Source organism: Pimephales promelas, chromosome 23 (assembly GCF_988280905.1).
Source record: "Pimephales promelas chromosome 23, fPimPro1.hap1.1, whole genome shotgun sequence".
NCBI classification, from domain to species: Eukaryota; Metazoa; Chordata; class Actinopteri; order Cypriniformes; family Leuciscidae; genus Pimephales; species Pimephales promelas.
The window spans coordinates 18,699,193-18,726,158 of NC_142791.1; the positions used below are offsets into that span (position 1 = coordinate 18,699,193).

A 26,966-nucleotide genomic window follows, 5' to 3' on the forward strand; every position below is an offset into this window, starting at 1 on the left:
AGACGGAGCTTCTGTCGCACCGCACAGTTCTCCTCAACCATCTGGAAGCGCTGGGACTCTCTGTCAACTGGACAAAGAGCTCTCTCCAGCCCAGTCAAACTATTTCGTTCCTTGGAATAGATTTGAACTCTGTCACTATGACGGCTCGCTTATCCACACAGCGCGCGCGCCGTGTTCAGCGCCTAGCCGTCTCTTTTCAGATGGGTACCCATACATCCCTGAAATCTTTTCAGAGGATGCTGGGTTATATGGCTTCAGCCTCCGCTGTGCTACAGCTGGGTCTTCTGCACATGCGCCCCCTTCAACTCTGGTTAAAGAGCCGTGTATCCCACCGCGAGTGGACGACGGGCCGCCAGATGATCAAGATTACTCAGACATGTATCTCTGCACTGCAGCCATGGTCAGTAATCGAGTGGTTTCAGAGGGGCGTTACCATGGGGACTTTTTCTCGCCGGAAAGTCATCTCGACAGACGCATCCAACTCGAGTTGGGGTGCGGTTTGCGAGGGCTCACCGGCCGCCGGCCAGTGGTCGAGCCACGAGAGTTCCCTACACATAAACTGTCTGGAAATGATCACGGTCGAGAACGCGCTGCTGTTTTTCCTCCCGCGCATACACGGTCACCACGTCCTGATTCGCTCCGACAATATGGCCGTGGTATCATACATCAACCGTCAGGGCGGCGTCAGATCCAAGAATCTCTTTCATCTGACACGCCGCATCCTATTGTGGTCCCAGAGTCACCTGCTCTCGCTCAGAGCGACGCACGTACCGGGCCATCTGAACGACGGTCCAGACATGCTGTCCAGGAACCTGGTCTCCCCTGGAGAATGGTCCCTGCACACTCAAACAGTCCAAACGCTGTGGCGCCTATTCGGCAGAGCGGAGATAGATCTTTTCGCGTCAGAAGAGAACGCTCACTGCCCAATATTCTTCTCAAAGAGCGACGACGCACTAGCCCAGGATTGGCCCCGCCGCCCGCTCTATGCTTTCCCCCCGATTTCTCTGCTACCGCAGGTCATTCAGAGAATCAGGGACTCACGCCACTCGGTGCTCCTCATAGCCCCGCGCTGGGAGAATCAGATTTGGTTCCCGGAGCTAACGCGGCTGTCACAGACAGCCCCGTGGCCCATTCCAATCAGAGCAGATCTCCTCACTCAAGCCCGCGGCTCGATCTGGCATCCCCATCCACAGCGCTGGGCGCTTCATGCATGGGTGACCAACGACTACGCGTCGAATTGCCAGAAGGGGTTCTGAACACGATCAAACACGCCAGAGCGGATTCTACCAGAAAGCTCTATGCTGCAAAATGGTCTGTGTTCTCCAAATGGTGCACCGACAAAAATTTGGACCCACGGACGTGCGAGGTTTCGTCTTTGCTCGTGTTCCTTCAGGAGATGCTGGATAAGGGCAGGTCCCCATCCACTCTTAAGGTTTACGTGGCAGCCGTTGCGGCGTTCGTTGAACCCCGGCGCGCCCAGTCTCTGGGCAAAGACGAGCTAATCATCCGCTTCCTCAGGGGAGCCAGAAGGATGAACCCCCCTCGCCCCCCTACGGTGCCGGTCTGGGATCTTTCTATAGTTCTAGAAGCTCTGAAAGCCCCACCGTTTGAACCACTTGAGTCCGTGGAGCTAAAATACCTCTCGTTAAAAACCGTTCTTCTGACGGCACTCGCCTCAGTAAAACGTGTGGGGGACATTCACGCGCTGTCTTCGAGCGCCGCGTGCCTGGAGTTTGGACCGAATGACTCCATAGTCATTCTAAAACCTAGACACGGTTATGTTCCAAAAGCGATTGGTACCCCTTTCAGGGCGCAAGTGATCTCTCTATCGGCGCTGCCTGCATCCGATAGCGAACGTGACGCTGACCGCCTCTGCCCGGTTCGGGCTCTCAGAGTGTACACTACACGCGTTGCCGCGTTCAGACGCTCAGAGCAGCTGTTTGTGTCGTTCGGTGGCCGCACCAAGGGTTTAGCCGCCTCGAAACAGACTCTATCCAGGTGGATAGTAGACGCGATTGCCTCTGCTTATGCCGCTAAAGACCTGCCTTGCCCTCTGGGCATCAGGGCTCATTCCACCAGAGGCATGGCCTCATCGTGGGCATGGTCCTGCGGAATTTCCATTCACGACATTTGTGTGGCTGCGGGATGGGCCTCCCCCTCCACTTTTGTCAGATTTTATAACTTGGAAGTTCCAGCCTTACAGGCTAAAATTCTGGCGGTCTAGTACTCACAGCTCTCCTATAGAAGCCGCACTATCGGGAGTTCCATCACAACCGGCTCACCCCTTGTGTTCCCCTATGTGCTTATGCATTACACGTCACGGCCCGCTTCGCCGGCCGCCTTAGGGCGTTTTGCACTAGATGATAACGGCCGCTATGCTGGCCGCCTTATTATCTTCATCCACTTAAAGATTCCCCCGGTGTTTCCCCCCCCTGGGATGCTTAGTGGTTACTTATTGCGCACGGCGTTGACCAGGTGTTCCCGTAGCGTAAGCTAGCTTACGCAATACGAGAGAACCTCTCGTAAGAGAACGAATCGGTTACCTAACGTAACCTCGGTTCTCTCTAGATGAGGGAACGAGTATTGCGTTCCCGGCCGTGCTTGCGCCACTAGCGTTTCGCTTCATGCTACAGAATCGACGAACTAGCCTGGGAGAGCTACCTTTATACACTGTAGCCACGCCCCTTTTGGCGGGCTGTGACGCAGTGAGCGAGCGCCGTCCGCTCATTGGGCGCGGACTCAGCGCCGCTCTCCCATAGGTTCGTGCATTCTCTCTGAGCGAACCAATGAGCCGCTAGCTAGCCCGCTCATGGTCTGCCTCAGAAGAGACTGCGTTGACAATGATTACAAAATTATGGAATAATTTTTTGGCTTCAACTTCTCAGCAAAGATGAATCTTTCCCGTAGCGTAAGCTAGCTTACGCAATACTCGTTCCCTCATCTAGAGAGAACCGAGGTTACGTTAGGTAACCGATTCGTTTTGTTCATATACACCTAGTAAGGCTTTGTGAGGTAAATATACAGTTTCATGATTCATCCCCATGAACAAAGTGTTTAAATATTATATTTACGTATTGCATAAATGTGTGTTCATTGATAAATGTTTATAGATCGACTTTTAAAGACGTCTGTGTGTGTATGTGCGAGCTGGATCGGGGTTGATCACGCGCACGTCCAAAGACTGGGTATGTGTTGTAATAATTGTTAATTAAAAATGTTCCTCTATTCGAAGCCCAGTGTTTGTGAACGTTTAAAATGTATGTACATGTTAGAAACCAGTGGGTTCTTTCAGGCACACGGGAGGCTGTTTCAGGCGAGGGGGGCTGAGGGCTGGGTTGAAATATATGACGTCATTATGACAAAAAAACATTACATTTCTCTGTACAGTATACGTTACGTGTTGTAGCCAATAAAGTAAATATATTTAGTATCATATTTGTTTAAATATTATAGACTAATGTTTTTTTATTTAATCAATGTTGATTATGAAAGTGAGCATCCAGCATGAGAAAGATGCATCATGAGAGACATGATTTTAACCACTCACTTCATTGTGTTTTGTTTTGTAGAAAGACTCTTTTTAAAAGATTTTCGTTTAATATAAATATCTTAATTTTGATCAATGTGTTATCAACAAATTGCCTGTATTTAATAAATAAGAAGCAATCTAGTAGAACAGGGCTATTCAATTAGCTTCATTCGAGGGCCGCATTATTAAATCGAAAAGTTGAGCTGGGCCGGTGGGTTTAGCTTATTTATTGACACATAACAGTATCAATAAGTAAGCTAAAGTAAACAAACAAACAAACAAACAAAAAAGGTTTTGCATTTACTAGGAAATGTGGTACCCATGCAGACAATAATAAATGACTTTTTTTTACAGCTATATACAAATATATTGAATTATACAATATCATAGCTATTGGTAAGAATTATTTTATTAACAATTATTATAGGATAAATTAAAATATCCTGACAGTGAGACTTGTGGCTCACTACCACTGTATAAAAAATGCCTAAACAAGTAAACAATTATACACACAATGAATTATATATTCCTCTACCCCCCTAATAAATCTAATGCAAAATAAATTACTATAACATAGTATTCAATATAAATATTCCACATTTCTGCCCAAACCATGGTAAATTATTACATTCATGGTACATGTTTGTAAGGGTGATGATTATGGCATTTATAGTCTTCTAACTTTGTTCATGTTTCTGCTATTTACCTCATCAGTAGTGTTGGGAATGTTAAGGCTGTTTCATCCGATTTAAAACTAGTTAAAATCATTGAGTGATTTGTGGTTTGTAACTGAGAGGAGTGTCCGATTGAAACGCTTCTCAATGGATGTCGCAACGCTGTTTAATAGTGTCCGGGACCGGGAATAAACACAACTCCTTTAAGTTTGCGTTCCGTTATACACTGGCCCGTGCGCCTAGTTCAAAGTAAACTAGTGAAACAACTGAAACAAGCGCTATTTTGTTCTCTATTTGTTCTTATTGACCGAGAAACCGCTTCAGATGATTCAGTGACAGAACGGTCCGAACAAATCCGAATCGTTTCCGACTGTTATGCACGCGCATTTGGCCAATTCATGAAAAGGAAATAGGAATCGAACCAACAAATGATTAATATCACTTCAGAAATACGGGACACAATAACTGCTGAAATATTCGGACTGAAAACGTTTCTCTCAGGTCAGTCGGAGCGCTCAAGATACACACAGTGCGTATAGTCATCCAGCTGCACGCGCCACTGCGGCCACGCGCATATCAAACCAAATTTAACCGCACCACCATAAAATAGGAGGGGGAGGTTGGAGTGCTCTCGGGCCGCATGGAGATGATTGGCGGGCCGCATTTGGCCCGCGGGCCGCCAATTGAATAGCCCTGTAGTAGAATAATAAGGCACTGGCACAATCACTTGCATTGCACGTGAACTTGAGGGCGCCGAAACTCAGCTTGTGCCTACGCTGTCCATTGATCACGCTTCATCAATAATCAATCACGTAAAATGAGAGGCCAAACACAAATATCACTGTGTGTCAAATAAAATGTTTTATTTACGATAATAGTGATTGTCGGACGAGATTGGATGCCTGACTTCCCTTGGCATCTGGTAGAAAACGCCACTGAGAACGGGTATGTGATAATATGTGAGAACAGTAACTAATGACAGATACATTTTTATTTTTCAGAAATTATTATTTAGTGATGGGCTGCCCAATGTTAGCCTCAGGACGACGATGAATAGGCAACAGAATACAGAAATAAATAAAGCTAAAATGCTTGGCGGCAGTTGGCCTATACGGGATTTAAAACCATTTCTTACCTCTATTTAAAGTGCACCAAACATGGCCTTGCGTTCTGGTGTGTTTCTGATGAATCTCCGAACAAGAGAGATTCAAACGAGTGTCAGGTTACAGAAGCAACTGAGGAGGAGGCGCGCGCAGGCGTAGTATATCAACGATTCACGAAATATTAAAATAATTAATCATTAGTTTACATCTTATACACTGCCCATTATTTTTTTATCCCATATCAAACACTGCATCTTTTGTATCGTACCGTATTATTATACTCTGCTTAGGCAAGATCTCTGTTTCTCTGGCTAATTTTCTACACTGCCACAACAGTGATGTCTACTCTCCTCCCACAAGAGCTCTCTTTCTCTGGCTAATTTTCTTCACTGCCCCAGCAGTGACGTCTCCTCGGCTCCCACAGGAGCTCTCTTTCTCTGGCTAATTTTCTTACTGCCACAGCAGTGACATCTCCTCTGCTCTCACTGGAGCTCTGTTTCCCTGGCTAATTGTCTACACTGCCACAGCAGCGACGTCTCCTCCGCTCCCACAGGAGCTCTGTTTCTCTGGCTAAATTTCTACACTGCCCCAGAAGTTACGCCTCCTCGTCTTCCACATGAGCTCTCTTTCTCTGGCTAATTTTCTACACTGCCACAGCTGTTTTCTCTGGCTAATTTTCTACACTGCTACAGCAGTGACGTCTCTTCTGCTCCCACAGGATCTCTGTTTCTTTGGCTAATTTTTACACTGCTATGACAGTGATGTTTTCTCTCCAGTACATCACTATTCAGAATTATTACTCCTGCTAAAACCCCTGATTATTTTCTCTGTCCAGCAAGCATTGGGCTCCAAGCGGACGTTGCATGCATCAAAGTTATCCTCCAAGCAGTATCTCCCAGGACCCTTCAATCCTATGTTACTGCTTTGAGATAATGTAAAGAAAGAAAACGATAGAAATTTCTCTTATAACTAGCCTTTCCCTGATTTTTCTCTTTTCAATAAAATCTTTTATCTTCTACCTTAATATCATTAAGAGCCTACAAATGGGGTCCATTAAAGGTTATCTGAGCGGCATCCCGTTTTTCCATAACCTGATGTACGGCACTCCTTCTGTGAAGATAAACAATTCATAAACCCTGATTAAAAGGATTCTAAGATCCCAGCCCACCTGCCCCGACGCCGGACAACACATAACACTGGACATTCTCATCAAATGTATTCAGGCTTTCTGCACAGGCTACCAGCCCCTCAGTTCTGCTCACACACTCAATGCAATGTTTAAACTAGTTTTACGTTTTCTTAGACAGTCAGAAACCGCCATCACTTTGTGAGAGGAGTGAGTGCGTTCCCAGTGGAGCACTGACATTTTTCTTTTTCATCCAGCAAGCAGTTGGTCTCAGTGGATGCAGTGTGAGAAAATCTCCAGGGCAAGCACTCATTTTTCCTCTTTTCAGGTTTCCTCTTTCCGTCCAGTGAACATTGGTCTCACAGCGGACAGAGTGAGAGCTTTCCCAGTAGAGCACTTACATTTTCTCTTTCATCCAGCGAGCAGTTGGTCTCACAGCGGGCGGAGTACGAGAAAATCTCCTGGACAAGCACTCATTTTTCTCTTTTCAGTCTTCCTCTTTCCGTCCAGTGAGCATTGGTCTCATAGCAGATGGAGTGAGAGTTTTCCCAGTAGAGCTCTTACATTTTCTCTTTCATCCAGCGAGCAGTTGGTCTCAGCGGACGGAGTATGAGAAAATCTCCTGGACAAGCACTCATTTTTTCTCTTTCCAGTCTTCTTCCTCTTTCCATCCAGTGAGCATTGGTCTCACAGCGGACGGAGTGAGAGCTTTCCCAGTAGAGCTCTTACATTTTCTCTTTCATCCAGCGAGCAGTTGGTCTCACAGCGGACGGAGTACAAGAAAATCTCCTGGACAAGCACTCATTTTTCTCTTTCCAGTCTTCCTCTTTCCATCCAGTGAGCATTGGTCTCACAGAGGACGGAGTGAGAGCTTTCCCAGTAGAGCTCTTACATTTTCTCTTTCATCCAGAGAGCAGTTGGTCTCACAGCGGACATAGTACGAGAAAATCTCCTGGACAAGCACTCATTTTTCTCTTTTTCAGTCTTCCTCTTTCCGTCCAGTGAGAATTGGTTTCACAGCGGACAGAGTGAGAGCTTTCCCAGTAGCGCACTTATATTTTCTCTTTCATCCAGTGAGCAGTTGATCTCACAGCGGATGCAGTGTAAGAAAATCTCCTGGGCAAGCACTCTTATTTTTTTCCACTTTTCAGTTTTCCTCTTTCCATCCAGCGAACATTTGTCTCAAAGCGGATGGAGCGAGAAAGTTCCCGGTAGAGCACTCACGTTTTTTCTTTCATTTCAGCGAGCATGTTGGTTTCACAGCGGATGCAGCGTGAAAACCTCCTGGACAAGTACACTACAACCACACCTCGTTCGCAGTCAACAAGGGCTGTCAGTCCAGGCAGCGAGCCACCATCACGGGCCTCCCTGAACAAAGCATCCAGGCCCCTTCTCGAGATGCCAGCCCGCCACTCTCGGCACTCTTTGGGGGGTCTTTAGTCCGGCGGCTGTCCTCTGCTCATTAGCCTTTTGGGGGGAGTACTCTGGGTTCGGGCAGAATTCCGAGCTCGGAGCCCTCCCTCCGGACAGCACGCCAAATACGCATTGAATCTTACTCACTCAAAATTGTATGTAAGTGTGAACTCGTGAACTGGGATGTGTTCAGCTTTCGAGGAATTGTTTACAGATCCTCCAACATGGGGCTGTGCATTATCATGCTGTAACATGAGGTGATGGTCGTGGATGAATGGCACAACCATTGGCCTAAGGATCACGCCACGGTATCTCTGTACATTCAAAATGCCATCAATAAAATGCACCTCTGTTTGTTCCACAACGTTGACATCACCGAACTGCTCACCCACACAGCGCCATGCACGCTGTCTCCCATCTGCCCTGGGATTCATCCATGAAGTGAACACCTCTCCAAAGTCATCCGTGTGGTCCTGCTGCTTTACTATTGTTTTGGGTTTGTTTTATTATTAAAGTATGGAAAAGTTCAAGCCTCCTTTTCTGTTTTCGAAGCTCCTCCATGAGAAACTCGAGACATGAGCAGGTGAGGCTCATTATCAATCCTGCCCACTGGCCTCGTCCTGCTTCCCACAAAATTAGAGTTTATTTTTTAAAAAGCAAAATATGAGTAACTGTATTCAGTTATAGATACAATTGATATGATTGATAATTTACATTGAAAGTATTTACATTACTAAAGGGATTGAATTTTATTGTCATTTGTTTGATGTTGTTAAGATGTCATTGAGTAAATTCAACTGCAATTACAAAGAGGCATTATTGCATGTTTCTATGAATAGTTTACCAGAAAACAGATTCAAATGCTCAGATAGATTAAACATGAATCTGTTTTAACAAAGAATGTTTTAAATGATGAATGCATTCAACTTAAGCAATGTATAAAAGGCTACAAATAATATACAAAATATAATTATACAAAAATAAACCACATGTGTTCAGAAAAAGTTGTTTTATGCACTCAAGTTTTTGTTATAGCTACTTAAAAGATCAGATTAAAAAAATCTACCACTGTTGGAAAAGTAATCCAAAGAATTAGATTACTTACCTTGTAATCTAATACGTTACAAATTATATTTTGCAGCATGTACTCTGTAACATGTAGTGGAATACATTTTAAAAGTAACTGTCCCAACCCTTATCATATCATGTTCTTATAATACAATGTTATTCAAATTGTAATATGTGCATTTGTCTGTGCATGTATGGGCAGATGTACCTTCATATAGTCTGCCAGCTGACCGTGTGCAGTCTGTCTGTCGTAGTCCTGGATGGTCCAGGATGGTTTGGACTTGTTCTCCATGTGGATGACGTTGATGTGGGAATAGAGAGGGTTCTGCTTGATCTTTGGTTTTAGAGTTTGAGGAGTGATGTGTTTCTCCAGCTCCCTGTCTTCAAACACATGACTGTCTGCTGGTGCCTTTTCTTCCTTTCCTCTCTCCATTCCCTACAAAACACAGTGAGATTTATGAAGGAGGCATTTAAACCAAATGATCCTTGTTGATTTTTTTTTTTCTTTTCTTATTTGGCTAGAGTGAATTCTCATGTTGGCCCCTGCCTGTCACGGGCAAACACACGGAGGCAAGGATGCAAGGATGCAAGTAAACACTGTTTATAGGAAGAACACTCCAGGTCAGAACACACACACAACTGGTGACGCAGGGACAAGATGATCAGGCGTCCGGTTGAAGAGTGGTGAGGTGAAGTGTGATGAGTGGTGAAGTAATCCAATACCGGGAGTAATCCAATGAAACGAAGACAGGAACAAGACACGATCTGAAACGCCGACAGAATCAGGACCAACACACTAGAGGGACTTCAGACAACGATCTGACAAGGAGAGGAGAATACGGTGAGATATTATAGGCGAGTGAATGGGCTGCAGCTGGTGGGTAGAGTGTGATCAGTTGGAGCGCTGATCAACTGAAAGGAGTGGTAATGCCCACTCGCACACACCCACAAGGATAACAACAGAAACATGAGACAAGAAGAAAACAGTGAATTCAACAGTGAGTCATCCAGCTCTGTGTGAATGCTGTAATTAGGGACCAAAATGGGCTCTAAAAATCCTGAAAGAAAAGTACACTGATTCTTGTGACTGGTGAAAATTTTGTTATATTGGAAGTGATATTGCTTCCTGCACGTGGGTATGCATGTGATGTCAGCTGCTTTGAAACAGTCTGTATTGTATAAAGCGACTTATAATGAAACCTGACTAGATTTGACTTTTGCAAAAGCAAATTATTTAGTAAAAGAGGAAACATGAAATTAATGTAACAAAGTTTGTTTCTAGAAGAAAATAGCACCATAGTCCTGCTTAAGTACACACACCTAAAGGCTTATTAGGACCACCATAATACTGTGTTTGACCCCGTTTCGCCTTCAGAACTGCCTTAATTCTATGTGGCATTGATTCAACAAGGTGCTGAAAACATTATTTAGAAATGTTGGCCCATATTGATAGGACAGCATCTTGCAGTTGATGAAGATTTGTGGGGTGCACATCCAGGGCACGAAGTTCCTGTTCCACCACCCAAAGATGCTCTATTGGGTTGAGATCTGGTGACTGTGGGGACCATTTTAGTACAGTGAATTCATTGTCATGTTCAAGAAACCAATTTGAAATGATTCAACATGGTATGCGACATGGTATGTATATGAATGTCTCTAAATGAAGTTTTATTAACTAAGTTCGGGAGGAGCACGTTCGATAATTAACACGAGTCGACAGCAATCAGCAATCAATGATAAGAGGGTACAAATAGACTCAGCAGTCTTACCTCGATCCATTGACAGTTTGCAGCATTTGTCCATGTCCGAATCTAGCTCTTCCAGTTTCGATAAAGAATCTTCCGTCCTTCAGAATTGGGAATCTTTGCCGCAACCCGGTATTTTCTCGTGGGCATCAGGCCAAACAAACGGGTCCTCGCCACCACGGGTGAAACATCCACAATCTCCTTATGCGTATTTCTTTAAAGGGGACATATCATGCAAAATCCACTTTTTTAGCCCTTAAATGCATTTTGTTGTATATTTGGACTGTTTATAAGTACAGAAAAGATGAAATTATTCTCTTCAGGTGCTTCATTTATATCTTTATATTCTGTTTTGGTCATATTTTTCAACCTTTCTGATGCTTTTCTAGTTATTATAAGTTATTATATTATTATTAATACAGATTTTTAGTGGTAAGATTGGACCGTAGTCATTTATCTTGTCAGTGTGCTTGTTTTAACAAGAGGAATAGTCGACTTTCACTAATAACACAACATAGTTAACTTAACGTTACATACCCCTGCATCCATATGAAGACGTTGTTCTGCAGGTTCGTCGTCGTCTTTTTCAAATCGCTCGCTCTGGCTCGAATATGTAAGGCTTGATGGACAAGTCTTCCGTTGTTGACATTTTGTTAACGAGTGACTAAAAATGTTCTTTGAAGCTATAGTATATAATTGTATATCTCTTATCAAACTACAATAATGGCCGAACGCGGGGAGTTGAACCGAGTGTGAGGGGCTGCTTTGAAACGGGTCGCTCACAGACGCACATCAGAAAAGGGAGGAGCTATAATAATGAGGAATTCAGACCACCGCAGCTTCTAAACCCTCGCTTGAGTGCTAGGATTGGTTGAAGCGCTCACTGAACTATAATGTGACTCTTGCATGAAAAATCTAAATGAAGGGTGTGTTCAGGTGACCGGGCAAAATTAATTAAATTTTGGACAGAATTTTTCCCTGGGTTACACCCTCCCCCCTTTAAATCCATGCACGTCCCCGCTGCATGTCGGAACACTAGATGACATGAACCGGTGACCCCGTTTCAGACATAGATGAAATACTTAAAACGTCAGACAAACTATGGAGCAGAGACCGAGCTACAGAAATTAGAGGATTACCTAAGGTTGAATATTGTAATCGCTCAGGTGGTACTCTGTGTCGTGTCGAACGTCTTAAAGTCAAGTCGTGGTCAACTATGTCATCGTCAACTGAAGGCTCAACAGAAACAGCAGGCAGTGGACTGGATTCTACAGGAGGGTCTTCATTCAACTGGATCTCGGTAAGTGTCTCTTCAGGTTCAGGTGGGTTCTCAGTTACTGTTCCTGCAACATCTTCCTCTTCCACAACTTCCTTTTCCTCACATGACTCGCTGCTGGATTCGGACACATACGACACAATTGGGGCTGGAGGACAAATAGGGGGTGGTATAGAAGAACTACAGTCAGCAACATCACTGGGAAGAACAGCATTTGAAACTCTGCATTGTCTTTCTACAGTGAATCGAGAAACAGATGGTTTGAAGATAAGTGACTCCGCATCTTCAATGTAATCATCACTGACAGGTACGTCGATCAATTGGCCTGATTTTTGGGTTTGTTGGCGAGTTTGTGGCTTGGAACCATGATCACGCTCTGGCGACGGGACATTCTCAACTGCTGGTAGAAAGCTACATGGAAGGAGGAGATCTCTATGTAATGTACGCAATGGTCCATCTCTACCCTCTGTCTTTACAGTGTAAACTGGGAGCTCACCAGCCCTTCTGACAACAACATAGATGTCCCGCTCCCATTTATCTGAGAGCTTGTGCTTTCCCCGGAGACGTACATTTCTTACGAGCACTCTGTCTCCCAGTTCCAATGCTGACGGAATGACTCTCTTGTCAAATCGTGTCTTGTTCCGCTCAGATGTTTTTAGAGCATTTTTGGAAGCAATCTGGAAACTTTCTTCCAAACGTAGCTTAAGCCCTTGCACATATTGAGAATGAGTTTTGTATTGTGGTTCACGCAAAGGTAGGCCAAATGCTAGGTCGACAGGAAGACGTGGGGTTCTGCCAAACATTAGTTCATATGGGGTGAACCCGGTTACTTCGTTTCTTGTGCAATTATATGCATGAACTAATGGCTTCACAAAGTCTTTCCATTTTGATTTTTGTTTGTCTTCCAAAGTACCCAGCATACCCAACAACGTCCGATTAAATCTCTCCACTGGGTTTCCTCTTGGATGGTACGGCGTCGTCCGACACTTTTGAATACCAGCAACTTCACACAACTCCTTAATCAGTTTTGACTCAAAATCTTGACCTTGATCCGTATGCAACCGTTCAGGAATTCCATAATAAACAATGAAGTTATCCCATAAACATTTCGCTACAGTCCTTGCTTTCTGGTTTGGTGTTGGGATGGCCACAGCAAACTTAGTGAAATGATCAGTCAAAACGAGGATATCACGGGTGTTGCTCGTGTCGGGTTCAAGACTTAGGAAATCCATACAGATTAATTCGAGAGGACGAGATGTTTTGATGCTGAGCAGTGGAGCAGCTCTTTCAGGTAAAGCCTTCCGTCGCACGCAGCGACCGCACGTTTTGATCTTGTGCTCAACGTCATTAGCCATCTTCGGCCAAAAAAACCTAGTGCGAACAAGGTCTAAAGTGCGCTCAATTCCCATGTGGCCCATTTCATCATGGAGACTTTTTAGCACGGCCGAACGAAGACACTCTGGGAGAACAAGTTGGTAAGTAATATCTTAATTGTCTTGACGTCTCCTATATAGGACTCCATCAATCAACTCCAATCTTGCCCACTCTCTCAACAAAAGAGGTAATTCATGGAGCTCTGTTCTTGCCCTTGGAGGGATCTTTTCTCCAGTCTCCATCTGATGCACCAGTTCTCGAATGGTCGCATCACCCCTCTGTTCCTCCTTGATGCTGAAATGAGACAGGGCTGGAGGCAGCTAACCATCTTCAGTAGCGAAGCTGTCAGGGACTGCCATTGCAGTGATGGAGAGGGACTCAACCAGCGTAATGCCCTCAAGACCAGGACTGTCAGAATGAGCAGCTCGAACGAGACAACCCTGACAGATGGCACTAACAATTTCTGGAGAAATCGAGTTTGAATCGGCAAGACGATTTTCCAGGAACTGTTGTATGAGCTCATGATCTTTAGGCGATTCATCAAAACATTGGTGAGGACGTCGAGAGAGTGCATCTGCGTCTATATTTTGTTTCCCAGCCCGGTACAAAAGTTTGAACGAATATGTGGAGAGCGCAGCCAACCAGCGGTGACCAGTTGCATCCAGCTTGGCAGAGGTGAGTATATAAGTCAAGGGATTGCTATCAGTCACAACGGTAAAGACGGCTCCATACAGGTAATCCTGAAACTTTTCGGTAACAGTCCACTTTAATGCCAAGAACTCCAGTTTGTGGGCGGGATAACGACTTTCACTCTGAGACAGGCCTCTGCTTGCATAAGCTACCACTCTCAGCTTCCCCTCCTGTTCCTGATAGAGTGCAGCTCCCAGTCCGGTTGTACTGGCGTCTGTGTGAAGTATGTACGGTTGGGATGGATCTGCAAACCCAAGGACTGGAGCTGTGGTTAGTTTATCAATCAATGTGGTGAAAGCAACTTGGCAACTGGAACTCCAACGTTCTCCAAAAGGCTGTTTTGGACTTTGGTATTGAGCGGGTGGTGATGCCTTGTTTCTGGCCTTCCGTACAGGTAAATACCCACGAGTGAGGTCGTTCAGAGGTTTGGCAATGGTGGAATAATCTTGGATGAAACGGCGGTAATAACCCGCAAATCCCAGAAAAGAGCGTAGTTCCTTTAGATTAGTGGGAATTGGCCAGGATTTGATGGCGTTTATCTTTTCTGGATCTGTTTCTACTCCTCTCTCTGACACAATATGACCCAAGTAACGTACAGATGTTTGGAAGAACTTGCACTTTTCTGGTGACAATTTTAATCCGTACTCTCTCAACCGGTCCAGCACTCGTATCAATCTCCTCTCGTGTTCTTCAAGGGAACTGGAGAAGATTATTAAATCATCCAAAAACACCAACACTTCACGAAGATGGAGATCGCCCATGCATCTCTCCATCAATCGCTGGAACGTACTTGGAGCATTAGTGACCCCCTGGGGCATCCTATTAAATTCCCAGAACCCCAGGGGTGTCACAAAAGCAGTCTTGGGCTTATCCGCTTCGTGCATTGCAATCTGGTAATAGCCTGACTTCAAGTCCAAGACTGAAAACCATTTTAATAATAATAATAATAATATATTTTATTTGTAACGCACTTTACATCAATTTAATGACCTCAAAGTGCTACACATAAAAACAGGAACATTATAATAAGATAAAATAAGTTAAATAAAAGCACTATTAGCCATAAAAGGCTTTTCTAAAAAGATGGGTTTTAAGGCCTTTTTTGAAAGAGTCAACAGTCTGAGGGACCCTTAGATGGACAGGGAGAGCATTCCAGAGAGTAGGCGCGACTGAACAGAAAGCTCGATCACCCATAGTACGAAGCCTTGTCCTCACAGGCTGAAGTAGATTGGCCTGTCCAGAGCGGAGTTGACGAGATGGGGAAAGGGGGGTGATGAGTTGTTTGAGATATGGTGGTGCAGTGCCATGGAGGCACTGATGTGACAGAAGGGAAACTTTGTATTCAATCCTGTACTGGACAGGAAGCCAGTGAAGCGATTTAAGGATGGGTGTGATGTGATGGTACTTCCGCAAGCCCATCAGGATCCTAGCCCCACAGTTCTGTATGTACTGCAGTTGCTTGATGTTCTTGCTAGGGATCCCGATTAGTAGTGCATTGCAATAGTCCAGCCTGGAGGAAACAAAGGCATGGACAAGTTTTTCGGCATCAGGGAAAGTCAGCATTGGGCGAAGTTTTGCAATGTTCCTTAGGTGAAAGAAAGAGGTTTTACATAGATGATTAATGTGGGCCTCAAAGGTCAGGTGAGGGTCCATTCTAACACCAAGGTTTGTGACTGAGGGTGAGAGGTGGATATCATGACCAGAGAAGGTGATGCTGGTGATGGTGGACGACCGGGTCTGATGCGGAGTGCCAACAAGAATAGCTTCCGTTTTTAGGCTGTTGAGTTGCAAAAAATTAGCCGCCATCCACGTCTTTACCTCCTCCAGGCAGGTTTGAAGTGTGGAAAGGGCTTCGGAGGGATTAGGGTTTGTTTTAATGTAAACTTGAGTGTCATCAGCATAGCAATGGAAAGATAATCCATGCCGGCTGATGACATGACCAAGGGGGAGCATGTAAAGCATGAAGAGGGTGGGGCCAAGGACTGAACCTTGAGGGACACCACAAGTAACAGAATGTGTGTCCGACTTAGCAGTACCCAGGGATACATACTCAGTTCTATCCGTGAGGTAAGATGAAAGCCAGGCTAGAGCAGTATCAGAGAGTCCAACAGAGGTGTGAAGGCGGTGAAGAAGAATATGGTGATCCACGGTGTCAAATGCTGCGGTGAGATCAAGAAGTATGAGGAGCGATGGAGACCCAGCATCAGCTGTCATCAGCAGGTCATTAGTGACCCTGACCAAGGCAGTTTCCGTACTGTGGCCAGAGCGAAAACCAGACTGGAACTTCTCATAGAGACTGTTTGTTGCGAGATGATTGTGGAGCTGTGCAGAGACCAAGGTTATAATCGTTAACGAAAACTAACGAAAAAACGAAAACTAGATGGGAAAAAACATTGTCGTTAACTGAAATAAAAATAAAAACGAGCCATTACAAAAAAACTATAACTAACTAAAACTGTAATGTGTGTTTGCAAAACTAACTAAAATAAAATAAAATTATAGAGCAAATGTCCTTAGTTTTCGTCTTTAACACTATTTAAAACACGCAGTGTATTCGTTGCATTTCATTTCCCTGTAACGCTTTCTCCCTCCGGCTCTCTCTCTAATGCACGCACACACACAGCCCCTCCCCTCCGTGCAATGCACACCGCGTCTCTATGAAAACGAGGGTTCGATCAATGTTAAAAGCAAGTTCGCCAAAGGTTGGTATCTCATGATGAACATTTTACACAATCACACATTAAAAGGTGGTGTAAAAATATGTTAAATTCTTAATACAATTCTGTAAGTGTGTTAATGTCAACCCGAGAAGCGATTGAGCCTTTGTTAGAAAGTTACTGACTTGGTTGCAATTTTGAGGTAAAATGCTGCTGGGCAGTGGGCATGGCCGTGGCTAACCAGTCCGGACCTCGGCCATTTTTTTTTTACATTCAAAAATGGAATGGCATGATTGAATGATTATGTGAATGATTAATTAGCCATGTTTAGACCACCTGTCTGTTTGCAATTCATGTTGCAGCGAGAAGCTAGCGCAGTGAAGGGGGCTTGAGAACGCATTGTGAATGAGGGCGCTAGTGTAGCCTCTGTGTTGCCAGATCCACCTAATCGAATGGTGCGGTAATCTTCTGGACCTGTTTTTCGGATTTTTTGTGACACTTTAGGAAGTTATTATAGTGGAAAGTTGCATGTTAGTGTTAGTGATATATTAATCTTATTTCCAAAACACAAGCTTTGAAGTAATTTCGAATTGTTATTATATTATTAGCTTGTTTTTCGTAGCAATATCTGGCAACATTTTACTGTCTGCGTTAATAAAAAAAGCTTTTTTTTTATTGACAAACTACAATTGCATAAGGCAACCACTCCAAACGCAATGATCATTGTGATTATCTGTAAAAACAATAGCATAATACAGATCTGTATGTTACAGAATAAAATTTGCCAAAATAACCTTACTGGCCAGCTGGAAGACAGCTCATGCTTTGTTAACGTTTCACATAGTCATCATAAATGCAATAATTAAAGTAGTGTTTCTCAACTAGCAATCTATTCAACTAGCAATTTATTTAGACCTACTTTTATTCTGTTTCTTTGCACAAAACTCTCCAGAAAGTGCCATTTAATAGTTAATATATGATATATATATATATATATATATATATATATATATATATATATATGGTAAATTCCTTTAAAAAAATCCCTTCATGTCCATGGGGAAATGTGGGTCCAATAGCCTAACCATTATTATATTACTAATTATTGTGAGGTAATTATTAACCATTATTACCTCACTAGTTTTCAGACCCTGGTTGCAGCCTTGCTGCTTGGTTGTCGGTGTCAAAACTCTATAAGCTGTGATTCAAATATTAAATAATGTTATGTTATTATTTTACTCTTACACTGACTGTTTGCTGCTTCTGTCCAGATTAGTGTTGTATAGGGTAAATTTAGTATAAGGTGTGGAAATTGTAAAGCTGTGGGATTTTTTTATAGAAGATATCTAGATTGTTACGGTAAAGGATTTTCACATTGTAGGCTTCATTTTATGTACTGGTTTTAATGTTGAATAGATATTTCTAAAATTGTATGATGTTTTATGAGTTATTGTTACACAATTCTTTTTCTGACCTTTTTCAACCTTGCCCCTGACAAATAACCCAAACTACAAAAAAAGACTAAAACGAACACTAAAACTAATAAAAACTAAACAAAAACTAAGCATTTTCAAAAAATAGAAACTAAACTAAACTAGCAAACCCACTTTTAAAACTAATTAAAACTAAACTGAATTTGAAAACAAAAATTCAAAACGAAATAAAAATAAAAACTAATGAAAAATGCAAAACTATAATAACCTTGGCAGAGACTACCCTTTCCAGCACCTTAGACAAGAAAGGGAGGTTGGAGATGGGGCGGTAGTTGGCTGGTACTTCAGGGTCAAGGCAGGGCTTTTTGAGGATTGGCTTTATGACCGCAGTTTTCAGAGACATAGGGACATGGCCTGATCGGAGAGACTGATTAATGATATTGGTGATCATAGGACTTATTGCAGAGGAATGACTTTTTAACAGGGCTGAGGGAAAAGGGTCCAGAGCACAGGTGGAAGGCTTCATCTTCAGAAGAAGGTCTTCAATGTCATGCTGAGTAATGTCTGTAAATGTCTGATCCGATTTTGAACCGGTGAGCGCCGTGAAGGATTCTTCTAACTTTGGAAGAGCGTAGGCGTCCTTGATGGTCTGGAGGTTAAGCTTCCTATAATCGATGCACAACCGGACATCCCCATTCTTCTTCCGCACCACGACAATAGGAGAAGAGAAAGGTGATGTGGACTCACGAATGACACCGGCCTCCAGAAGCTCACTCAGATGACTACGAACAGCCTCTATGTCGCTGGGATGGATTGGTCTAGCACGGTGTTTAAATGGAGTTCCATCATGAAGCATGATGTGATGCTTTACCTTGTTCGTGCATCCAAAATCAAGGTCATGATGTGAGAAGACCTCTGACATGTCCCGTAATCTCCTTGTGATCCGCTCTTTCCACTCCAATGATATGGGGGAGTCACCGAAATCAAAATTGAGAGAGGTAAGTGTAGGTTCTGATGGATAACTTTTCACTTGATGCCGTGACAGGATACAGTGGTACGTTCTGAGCTCTGCGATGACACTCAATGGTGGAATGTAGATGTCCTGCTCTGACTCATTTGTTACAACCACTGGGACTTTATAGGGGGCATGAGCCGGAAGAGTAATAAGGCAGTTGCTAACACATAGACCTCCAGGCAAGATGGATGCAGGATGCTGAATGAGGACAGACTGGCTGGTGCTGGGAGAGACGACTTTAGCAGAGCCCTCGATGACTAATGTGCGTCCAGCCGGAACACGCACTGGGACTTTGCTTAAAAGTCTCACTACTCCAGTATGGCCAATGTCTCCCTGCTGTTGCGACAACTGGAGGGTCTTTAACACGGCTCTATATCCCTGTGAGCTTGGTTGGAATGTTGGCAAGTTGCTCTGCAGGTATTGCTCATACAGAGGTTCAAGCGCATTCATCCCGATCAGAAAAGTGGACGGAGCTTCAGAACAGACATCAGGAACAACTAAAGCCAAAGTTGAAACATCAAACTCATTGCCCATAAAGTCTTTTGGAAATTTTACCACCATCTCCACATAACCAAGGTAAGGGACTGACTGTCCAGCAGCACCTTCGATGTATAATAGATTATGTAGAGAGTTAATTTGTTGATCTTGCAAATGTTCATTGTAAAAAGAGGCAGATACAGTGGTCACCTGCGAACCAGTATCAAGAAGGCACTGACAGGTTTGCCCAGAGACAGCAACTTCAGCGGTGCATCTTGACCCCACCAGGCCCTTGGGGAGATGGACTATTGCCTCCCGGTTGGACTGCTGGAGAGTGACGCACTGAACAGGCTTCTTCAACTTTGCGGGACAGTGTGAGTCCAGCACAGTTCTTGTTTGTCCCCCAACAAGAACTGAGTCTAGTTTAACTGATTACGTGACGGTTGTTTCCGCTTCTGCCACTTTTGTTTCTTTTCACTGAACTGTCTTTTCTTAGCACTGACGAGTTCCGAATTCGGCTGGTTTTCACATTGCGGCCTGATGTGTCCATCTTCTCCGCAGCGGAAACAGAACCCAGGCTTTGGACTTGTAGAAAGATTACTCAAAGCAGCTGCCATGTTCTGTTTTTCATGTGACTTAGGAACAGGATTGGGTCTTGGGGTGTAAGACTGTCGACCCTGCAACTGGTTTGCAGTTAGGACGGCTAATTGACGCTGTACTACAGCCATCTGTTCAGTGAGTTGTGTGGTAATATTTGTCAATGTCTCATATCTTTTCCTTCCTTCTTCTCCATATGCAATCTGGACTTGTGATGATACTTTCTGTCTGGCTCCGCCTCCCCCCAGGTGCTGTTTCATTCTTTGTGTCTTTGCGGCCTCACGATCCTCTTCAGTTCTTAACAGCAGCAGTAGTTCGGCAAAACCCGGTGGTTTCTCTTTTCTCTGTTTAAGCTGGAGTTCAGATATCAGGACGTTGTCCCAACATCCTCTGCAGAACTGATTAAGAAGATGTCTATTAATTTCAGCTTTTGGTACACCTCCCCTCTTTACTGCAAGATTTAAAGCAACCTGTAATCACTGAAGGTAAGCTGAAGGGTTTTCACCAGCATTTTGAAAAGTGTCCATAAATTTTGCATACAACTCCTCCCCATCCTGCACCGTCCCATAGGCGGAATCAAGCTGTTGGATGTAGATATTAACAGACATGTCAGGACTTAGATGTTTCACTATGTCGGCAGCTGGTGGCAGGAGGCTGTCGAGAATTTGTCGCATTCGTTGGATTCCGGACATGGCAGGATCATTGAGAACCAGATCCACACTGGACCGCCATGTGTCATAGTCCACTTCGTGTTGTGGTCGTGGCACCTTCCCAGAAAACACCCGGAGTCTGTGGGAAGAGCGCAAGTGCACAGCAGTATCTTCAGACTTGACAATGTGTTCTACCACATACCTTTGTAACTCAGGAGGGTTGAGGTCTGAAGCAGTGAAGTTGGTGGTGGCATGTCGCTCCCTTGGCTGAGCTATAGGAGCCGTGGTGGACAGTAGAGATGGAGCAGTCATTTTATACGATGACCGAGTTGTTGTATTCACTGAAGACTGTTCTGCTTTAATACCAACTTCTAAATCAGGGTGAAGCTCTGAAATTGATCTACTGATCTGGCCCATCATCTCGTTCAGCACTTCAGCATAATTTTGTCCAGTCAGTTTAGCAACTTCTTTTAAGTCAGCTAAATATGTCTGAGTTTTAGAACTTCCCACATTTTCAGTATATATTTGAGAAAGATTCTTAATGCAATAATCGATACCTGTCTCTGAAGTTTGCTTATATGGTAGGAGTGGATTCAATAAAGTTAAAGGTAAGCCAGACTCATATTCAACGATGAGCATATTGTGAAACTCGGACTCGGGTGACTCAACAGTAATGATACGACTTATCTTACCATACTGTTGAAGAAACCCTTCCACTTCCTCAGCAACTTCAGACTCTGTAACCAATACTGCATTTGGTATTTTAACGTCAAGTGTTTCAAAAATATCCATGATCAAAATAATATTGGTGAGTCTGAATGTTCAAACTTGTGTATATTAAATACCCTTTCAAAACCTCCTGGCTGGCTCGCCATTTATGTAACATATTCCCATAGGGAATTGTGTATTATTGTATAACCATTGCTATCGCTATAGAAGGTGGTAAGTAAAAATTGGGCTACAGAAGATAAGGGTTCGTCTCAAGGAGGCATTGAATAAAGACACAAAACAGATCAGTTCAGTTTGGTGTTGGTACCATATATTAAGTGAACATAAAGACAAAACAACAACGACAACGCAATACCCAAAATTTTCCAATCATGCAGAAAGGTTCAATAATTCATAGAAACCCAGGCACAATATTACTCAGAACTGGAGAATATATTCATATAAAAAGACCGGTCCACAACACACAAGAATTGTCCATAGGATGCAATAGTCCATGAGCCAGAATTCATCTAATGGCTCTAAGTGTGTAGTAGTGTGTGTGTACGAATAAGAGTAGAAGGGGTGAGCAGACTACAACAGCCTCCTACCAACCCCACAAGGCAATGATGTTACTGGGCCGGTTCTGTTCCAGGTAAATAATGGCTCGCCATCAACTGGCCCGCAACTGGTCACACCTGGCCTGTATTAAATAAACAGGACCCATGATTTAGTCACTACTCATACAATTGATCTACTAGCTAGGTTTATAATAATATATATCTTGTGTACACAATACAATAGTATTCAAATACTGCATAAATAATTGTCATAAATATATTAAATGACAAAAATAATACAAACTGAAATGCATATAAATAACACACATATTTAGGATTATTTACATTTCACTCAATACAATTTGTCATTCAGAATATAAATAACGCCTTTAAATACTTAAGACCTTTAATCGCCTTTAAATACTTAACATTGAATAAAGTGCATAGTTTATGATTTACATAATTCATTGAACCCAAAAGAACTCCAAAGGAACAATTGGGAACCTAATACTACCAGCTACAACAGCCCATAGAAATACATTCAAAGATAAATGCTGTTAGCATTAATCCAGCAGAACTTCACTAACAAGATGCATAGCATGACTAATGCTATTAGCATTAAGCTAGCGGAGAATCCCAGTGAACACATACACAGTAATGCCAAATGCTAACAACAACATGCTATCGGACACAGCAACAAACAGACTCACCAATTCCCGCAGATAATTGACACCCCGCGGCACCAGTCGGCTTCTAAACAACGGTAATGGACACTACAAATACAAAATCGCACGCTAGAGTCAACCGAGCCTTTAAGATGGAAAATAACATTATTTGTGCAGAAACGTACCGAGTGCAGCTGCTCCGGTGGCTTCCCCTTCATACTACTGATTGGGGAACTCACCGCAGCTTCTAAACCCGCGCTTGAGTGCTAGGATTGGTTGAAGCGCTCACTGAACTATCATGTGACTCTTGCATGAAAAATCTAAATGAAGGGTGTGTTCAGGTGACCGGGCAAAATTAATTAAATTTTGGACAGAATTTTTCCCTGGGTTACACAAGCATTGCAGTTATGCTTTATATAGACCACAAATGTATGAATTATTAGTAAAAATGAGTAAAAATTAGTAAAAATGAATGATTTAAAAGCATGATATGTACCCTTTAAATCGGACCATTCAATAATTCCTGCCATAAAGAAATGGACAAGGCAATGCTGCCCTCTTAATGCAAAGGAACGGACCTTCCTCCAGCGTCAGGCCGCCGCAACAGGCCGTAAGTTAAGCCACGCTGCAGATTCAGTCCCGGCTGATCCACACTCTCAACATCTGCTGGGTCAACTCTGTGAGTGCTTAGCTCAAAACATTTGTGTCCCTGATTGAACTTTGCATCGCTTCAATTGTTGAATGACGAGCAAGTTATGCTATCTGGATACAAATTGTGATCGGAGGATCACACGTTTTAAATAGTTTTTGTACAAATGATTTGCGTTCCTTAAACGCGATGCTTCCTTATGCCGTAAACTCAAATGTGAACAGTAGGACTGGGAATCGATTCCGAGGCGTGAATTGAGAGAATTGGAATTGAGATTCCATTAAGGGGAATCGACTCCTCCTTTAAGATTTTTAACACAAACCGCGGCCTGTAACCGATTTCATTTGTCAACACAATCACGTCACCTGTAAATAAATAAAGTTCAGACTAATTCTAACCCACAGCTTCACCGTTTGGTTTACTGATTAAGAACGAACAAATCGGCAGGGAACATGACCCTTAGAAATGACAAATAAATAAATAAAATGAGAAAATAAGGGGGCTTTTACACTGGGCTCGTTTGCTGCGGTCCGAGATCGTTTGTTCGTTTGTGAAACAGACTTTAAACGCGAACCTGTGATAAGCGCTGATGGCGTTCACATGCACGTTGAATTGATTCTATAGTTATGTGCGTTTGAATACATGTGTGCAGGTTTGTAATTCCCTACAAAACCATGCCTGAACTACTTGTCTATAAATTTGATACAGTATTCATTGTCAACGCAGTGCAGCAGCTACCTAGAGCAGGCTGTCTAGTGTGCTCATTGGCTGCCCTGTGGCAACTGCAGCAGCCTACCGCCTGGCCTGAAGTCACGTCCAATGAAGGGTGCTTGAGCCCTCATCACGTCTTAGCCTGCCAGAATGGACGTGGCTTAACGTATATAAGCTTGGCTTGGAGGCTGTTTCCCTGATTTTCATCTCTTCAGTGAAGCTCTTACGCTGGACTCCGAGAGAAGCTGCCGCCGTCTGAGGAGGGACGGCGCCTGAAGAAGCTGGCCATCTTCGGTGCCTTCAAGCCATCAGTGCGAGCTACGCTATCCGGCGACATATCCTCTCTGAGCTCTGAACATCTCCTGTGTGTGTTCACTGCTGCAACTCCGCTTTTCTAAAAGAGAAGCGAGACGTCTTTTTCAAGATGCCTCACACTTCCTGCGGCTCGTGCAGATCCCCGCTCAGCGTCGGAGACCGCCATGTGATCTGCACTGTCTGCCTGGGCCAGGAACACCCAGCGTTCACTTTCTCGTTGGGGGGCTGCTAGCACTGCGACGAAATTATGATGTTGATCCTGTGGGTTCGACTCAAAGTTTTCAACCCAGAAGCTATCAATCCGCCCTTCATAGGACCGTGCAAAAAGGAGCGCCGCTCTCAAAGGCCTCCGGAGCCTGTGGCCACCGTGAATTGCTCACCTTCTCCGCCTTATCTAGGCCCCACTTTCACTTTCCTTTTCCAGAGTGTAGTTTCAAAATCCAGCACTTATGCTACCTAGTGACTAAATTAAGTCACGCAGTCTCTTTTCCAATGATCCAGACATTGAGACATTGGAAAAGAGACTGCATGACTTAATTTAGTAAGTCACACTCTGGAGGAGCATTTGAGCCAAACTTCTCTCTCCATACATTTTTCTTTCTTTCAGTTGTTTTTCTTTTTCTTTCAATGGAGAAAGTAAAAGACTTGAATCCTGCGGGGGCAGCAGTCTAAGCAGAGATGCCCAGACTTCCCTCTCCCTAGACATTTCCTCCAGCTCTTCAGGGGGGACACTGAGCTGGGAGACATAGCGTGTCCTGGGTCTTCCCCGGGGTCTCCTCCCGGGGGGACATGCCCGGAACACCTTCCTGGGAAGATGTCCAGGAGGACATCCATATATAAACAGAGGTTTAAATAGCCTAAATGCATTTTCTGAGAATTTATATTTCAGGTTTTGACTGCAAATGTCACGTCCATAATGCTGGAATCGCCCAATTTCAAATAATTTATCCTCAACTATAGTTTTGTGGTGTAGGTCTACGAATTGTATAATGTTTACTTCAAATAATACAAATAGTAAAGATATGGTAGGCTATATATTGGATCTGGACGGGAAGGCGTTGGAAGGGGTTTGTCGTGATTCTGATTCTAACACAGGTTTGTGGATCTGAGTATCATGAATTCGGTTTTATTTAACATGATTCTTTTTATTATTATTTAGGAATAAACGAGGGTCTCTGTTTAAAGAAACGGCGGTTCGCAGCTGCAGTCCAGAGCACCGCAGCGCATGTCTTCAAGTTTAGCCATAACCGAACATCCACTTTAACTGCCACAAGTTGATCTTCTTTGTAATAAAGAACTCGGAAAAACAAGCTGTATTTTTGTGTTTTCATTGCATTTTCATTGCATTTTTTAATTTATAAAAATGTAAACAAATAAATAATAGATTTAGTATAAATATTAATGATTAATCGATAGTGAAATTAATGAATGAGTGTCACATCTCGCTTGTTTACTTCGAACCTGAAGACGCACCCACTTTGACTTTGATGCAAGCAAGGCCTCATGGGGCGTAGGAAACTTGTGGATAGTAGTAATTGATTCTTTTTGCGGTTTTGTTTTGCATGATCCCTATGAATTTTGATTTAAAATAAATTCTTAAATTCTAAGAATCAATCTTTTAGTCAGTCATTTTTAGTTGATGAACATTGTAGCGCATCTTCTGTCCTTTAAATCGCAATATGCTTTGTCATAAAGTTTCACATTTCATTTTTCACATTCATATTTCATATTTCCAAATTTAAACAATAAATACCATGTTGGCGTTTTTAATCTTGTGTGTTGTAGCTCCTTATTCTCATTGTAGTTTCTCAGTTCAAGAATACCTTAACTGAATACCATTTTTTCCTTTTACTAATTTCTAAATAAACTATCATGAATAAACTAATCATGTCTCATGTAATCACTCAAACTAAGAAAGATTTGAGAGAAATTATACATTTACCTCATGAGTCATTCAATAAACTCATTAGAAAACATAGCTCAAGAAAAAAACTTTTTTTCAATACATATTCATTATATGTACATTTATTTTTCTAATTTGTTTTATTTAATTTGTTTTTCTAAATATAACAATCTAAAGTTTTTTATATAAACCATTTCAAACATAAAACATTATAACTTATTTTTTTATTATTAAAACTTCTTTGTGTGCAATTTAAGTGTTTCTGACCAATTCATTTTAATCTTCAATATGACCACTGACCCATTATCTGAACTTATTTTGGATAGAATTTCATATCTTAGAATTACTTCTTTGTCAGAAATTTAATTTCTGCTCCTGCTCCTCCTCTGCTGCTTTCATTGCCTTTACCCATCTACATCATGTCCACATAATCCATTACCAAGTGTTTTAATAGTCCTTCTGGTACTGACATATGGCCTATTTGTGTTGCTGTTCCTCTCCTAACTTTGTTTTGGCTCAAATTAAAAAAAAAAATCACCATTTCCTTAATTTTAATTTCCTTATTCTTAAATTTGCCTTCCCGTATTCCCCCCTTGCACATGTTTACCATGCACATTTTTATTGAGAATAT

At 43.0% G+C, this 26,966-nt stretch overlaps 1 protein-coding gene across 1 annotated transcript in view; it reads right to left on the reverse strand.

The window, feature by feature from the left end:
- Window positions 1–26,966, reverse strand: part of minar2 (membrane integral NOTCH2 associated receptor 2) — a 58,488-nt gene that overhangs the window by 16,564 nt on the left and 14,958 nt on the right. Inside the window, exon 2 of the mRNA XM_089126512.1 lies at window positions 9,122–9,349. Within this exon, the coding sequence (XP_088982638.1) occupies window positions 9,122–9,349 (228 nt within the window). The remainder of the gene's footprint in view (window positions 1–9,121; window positions 9,350–26,966) is intronic.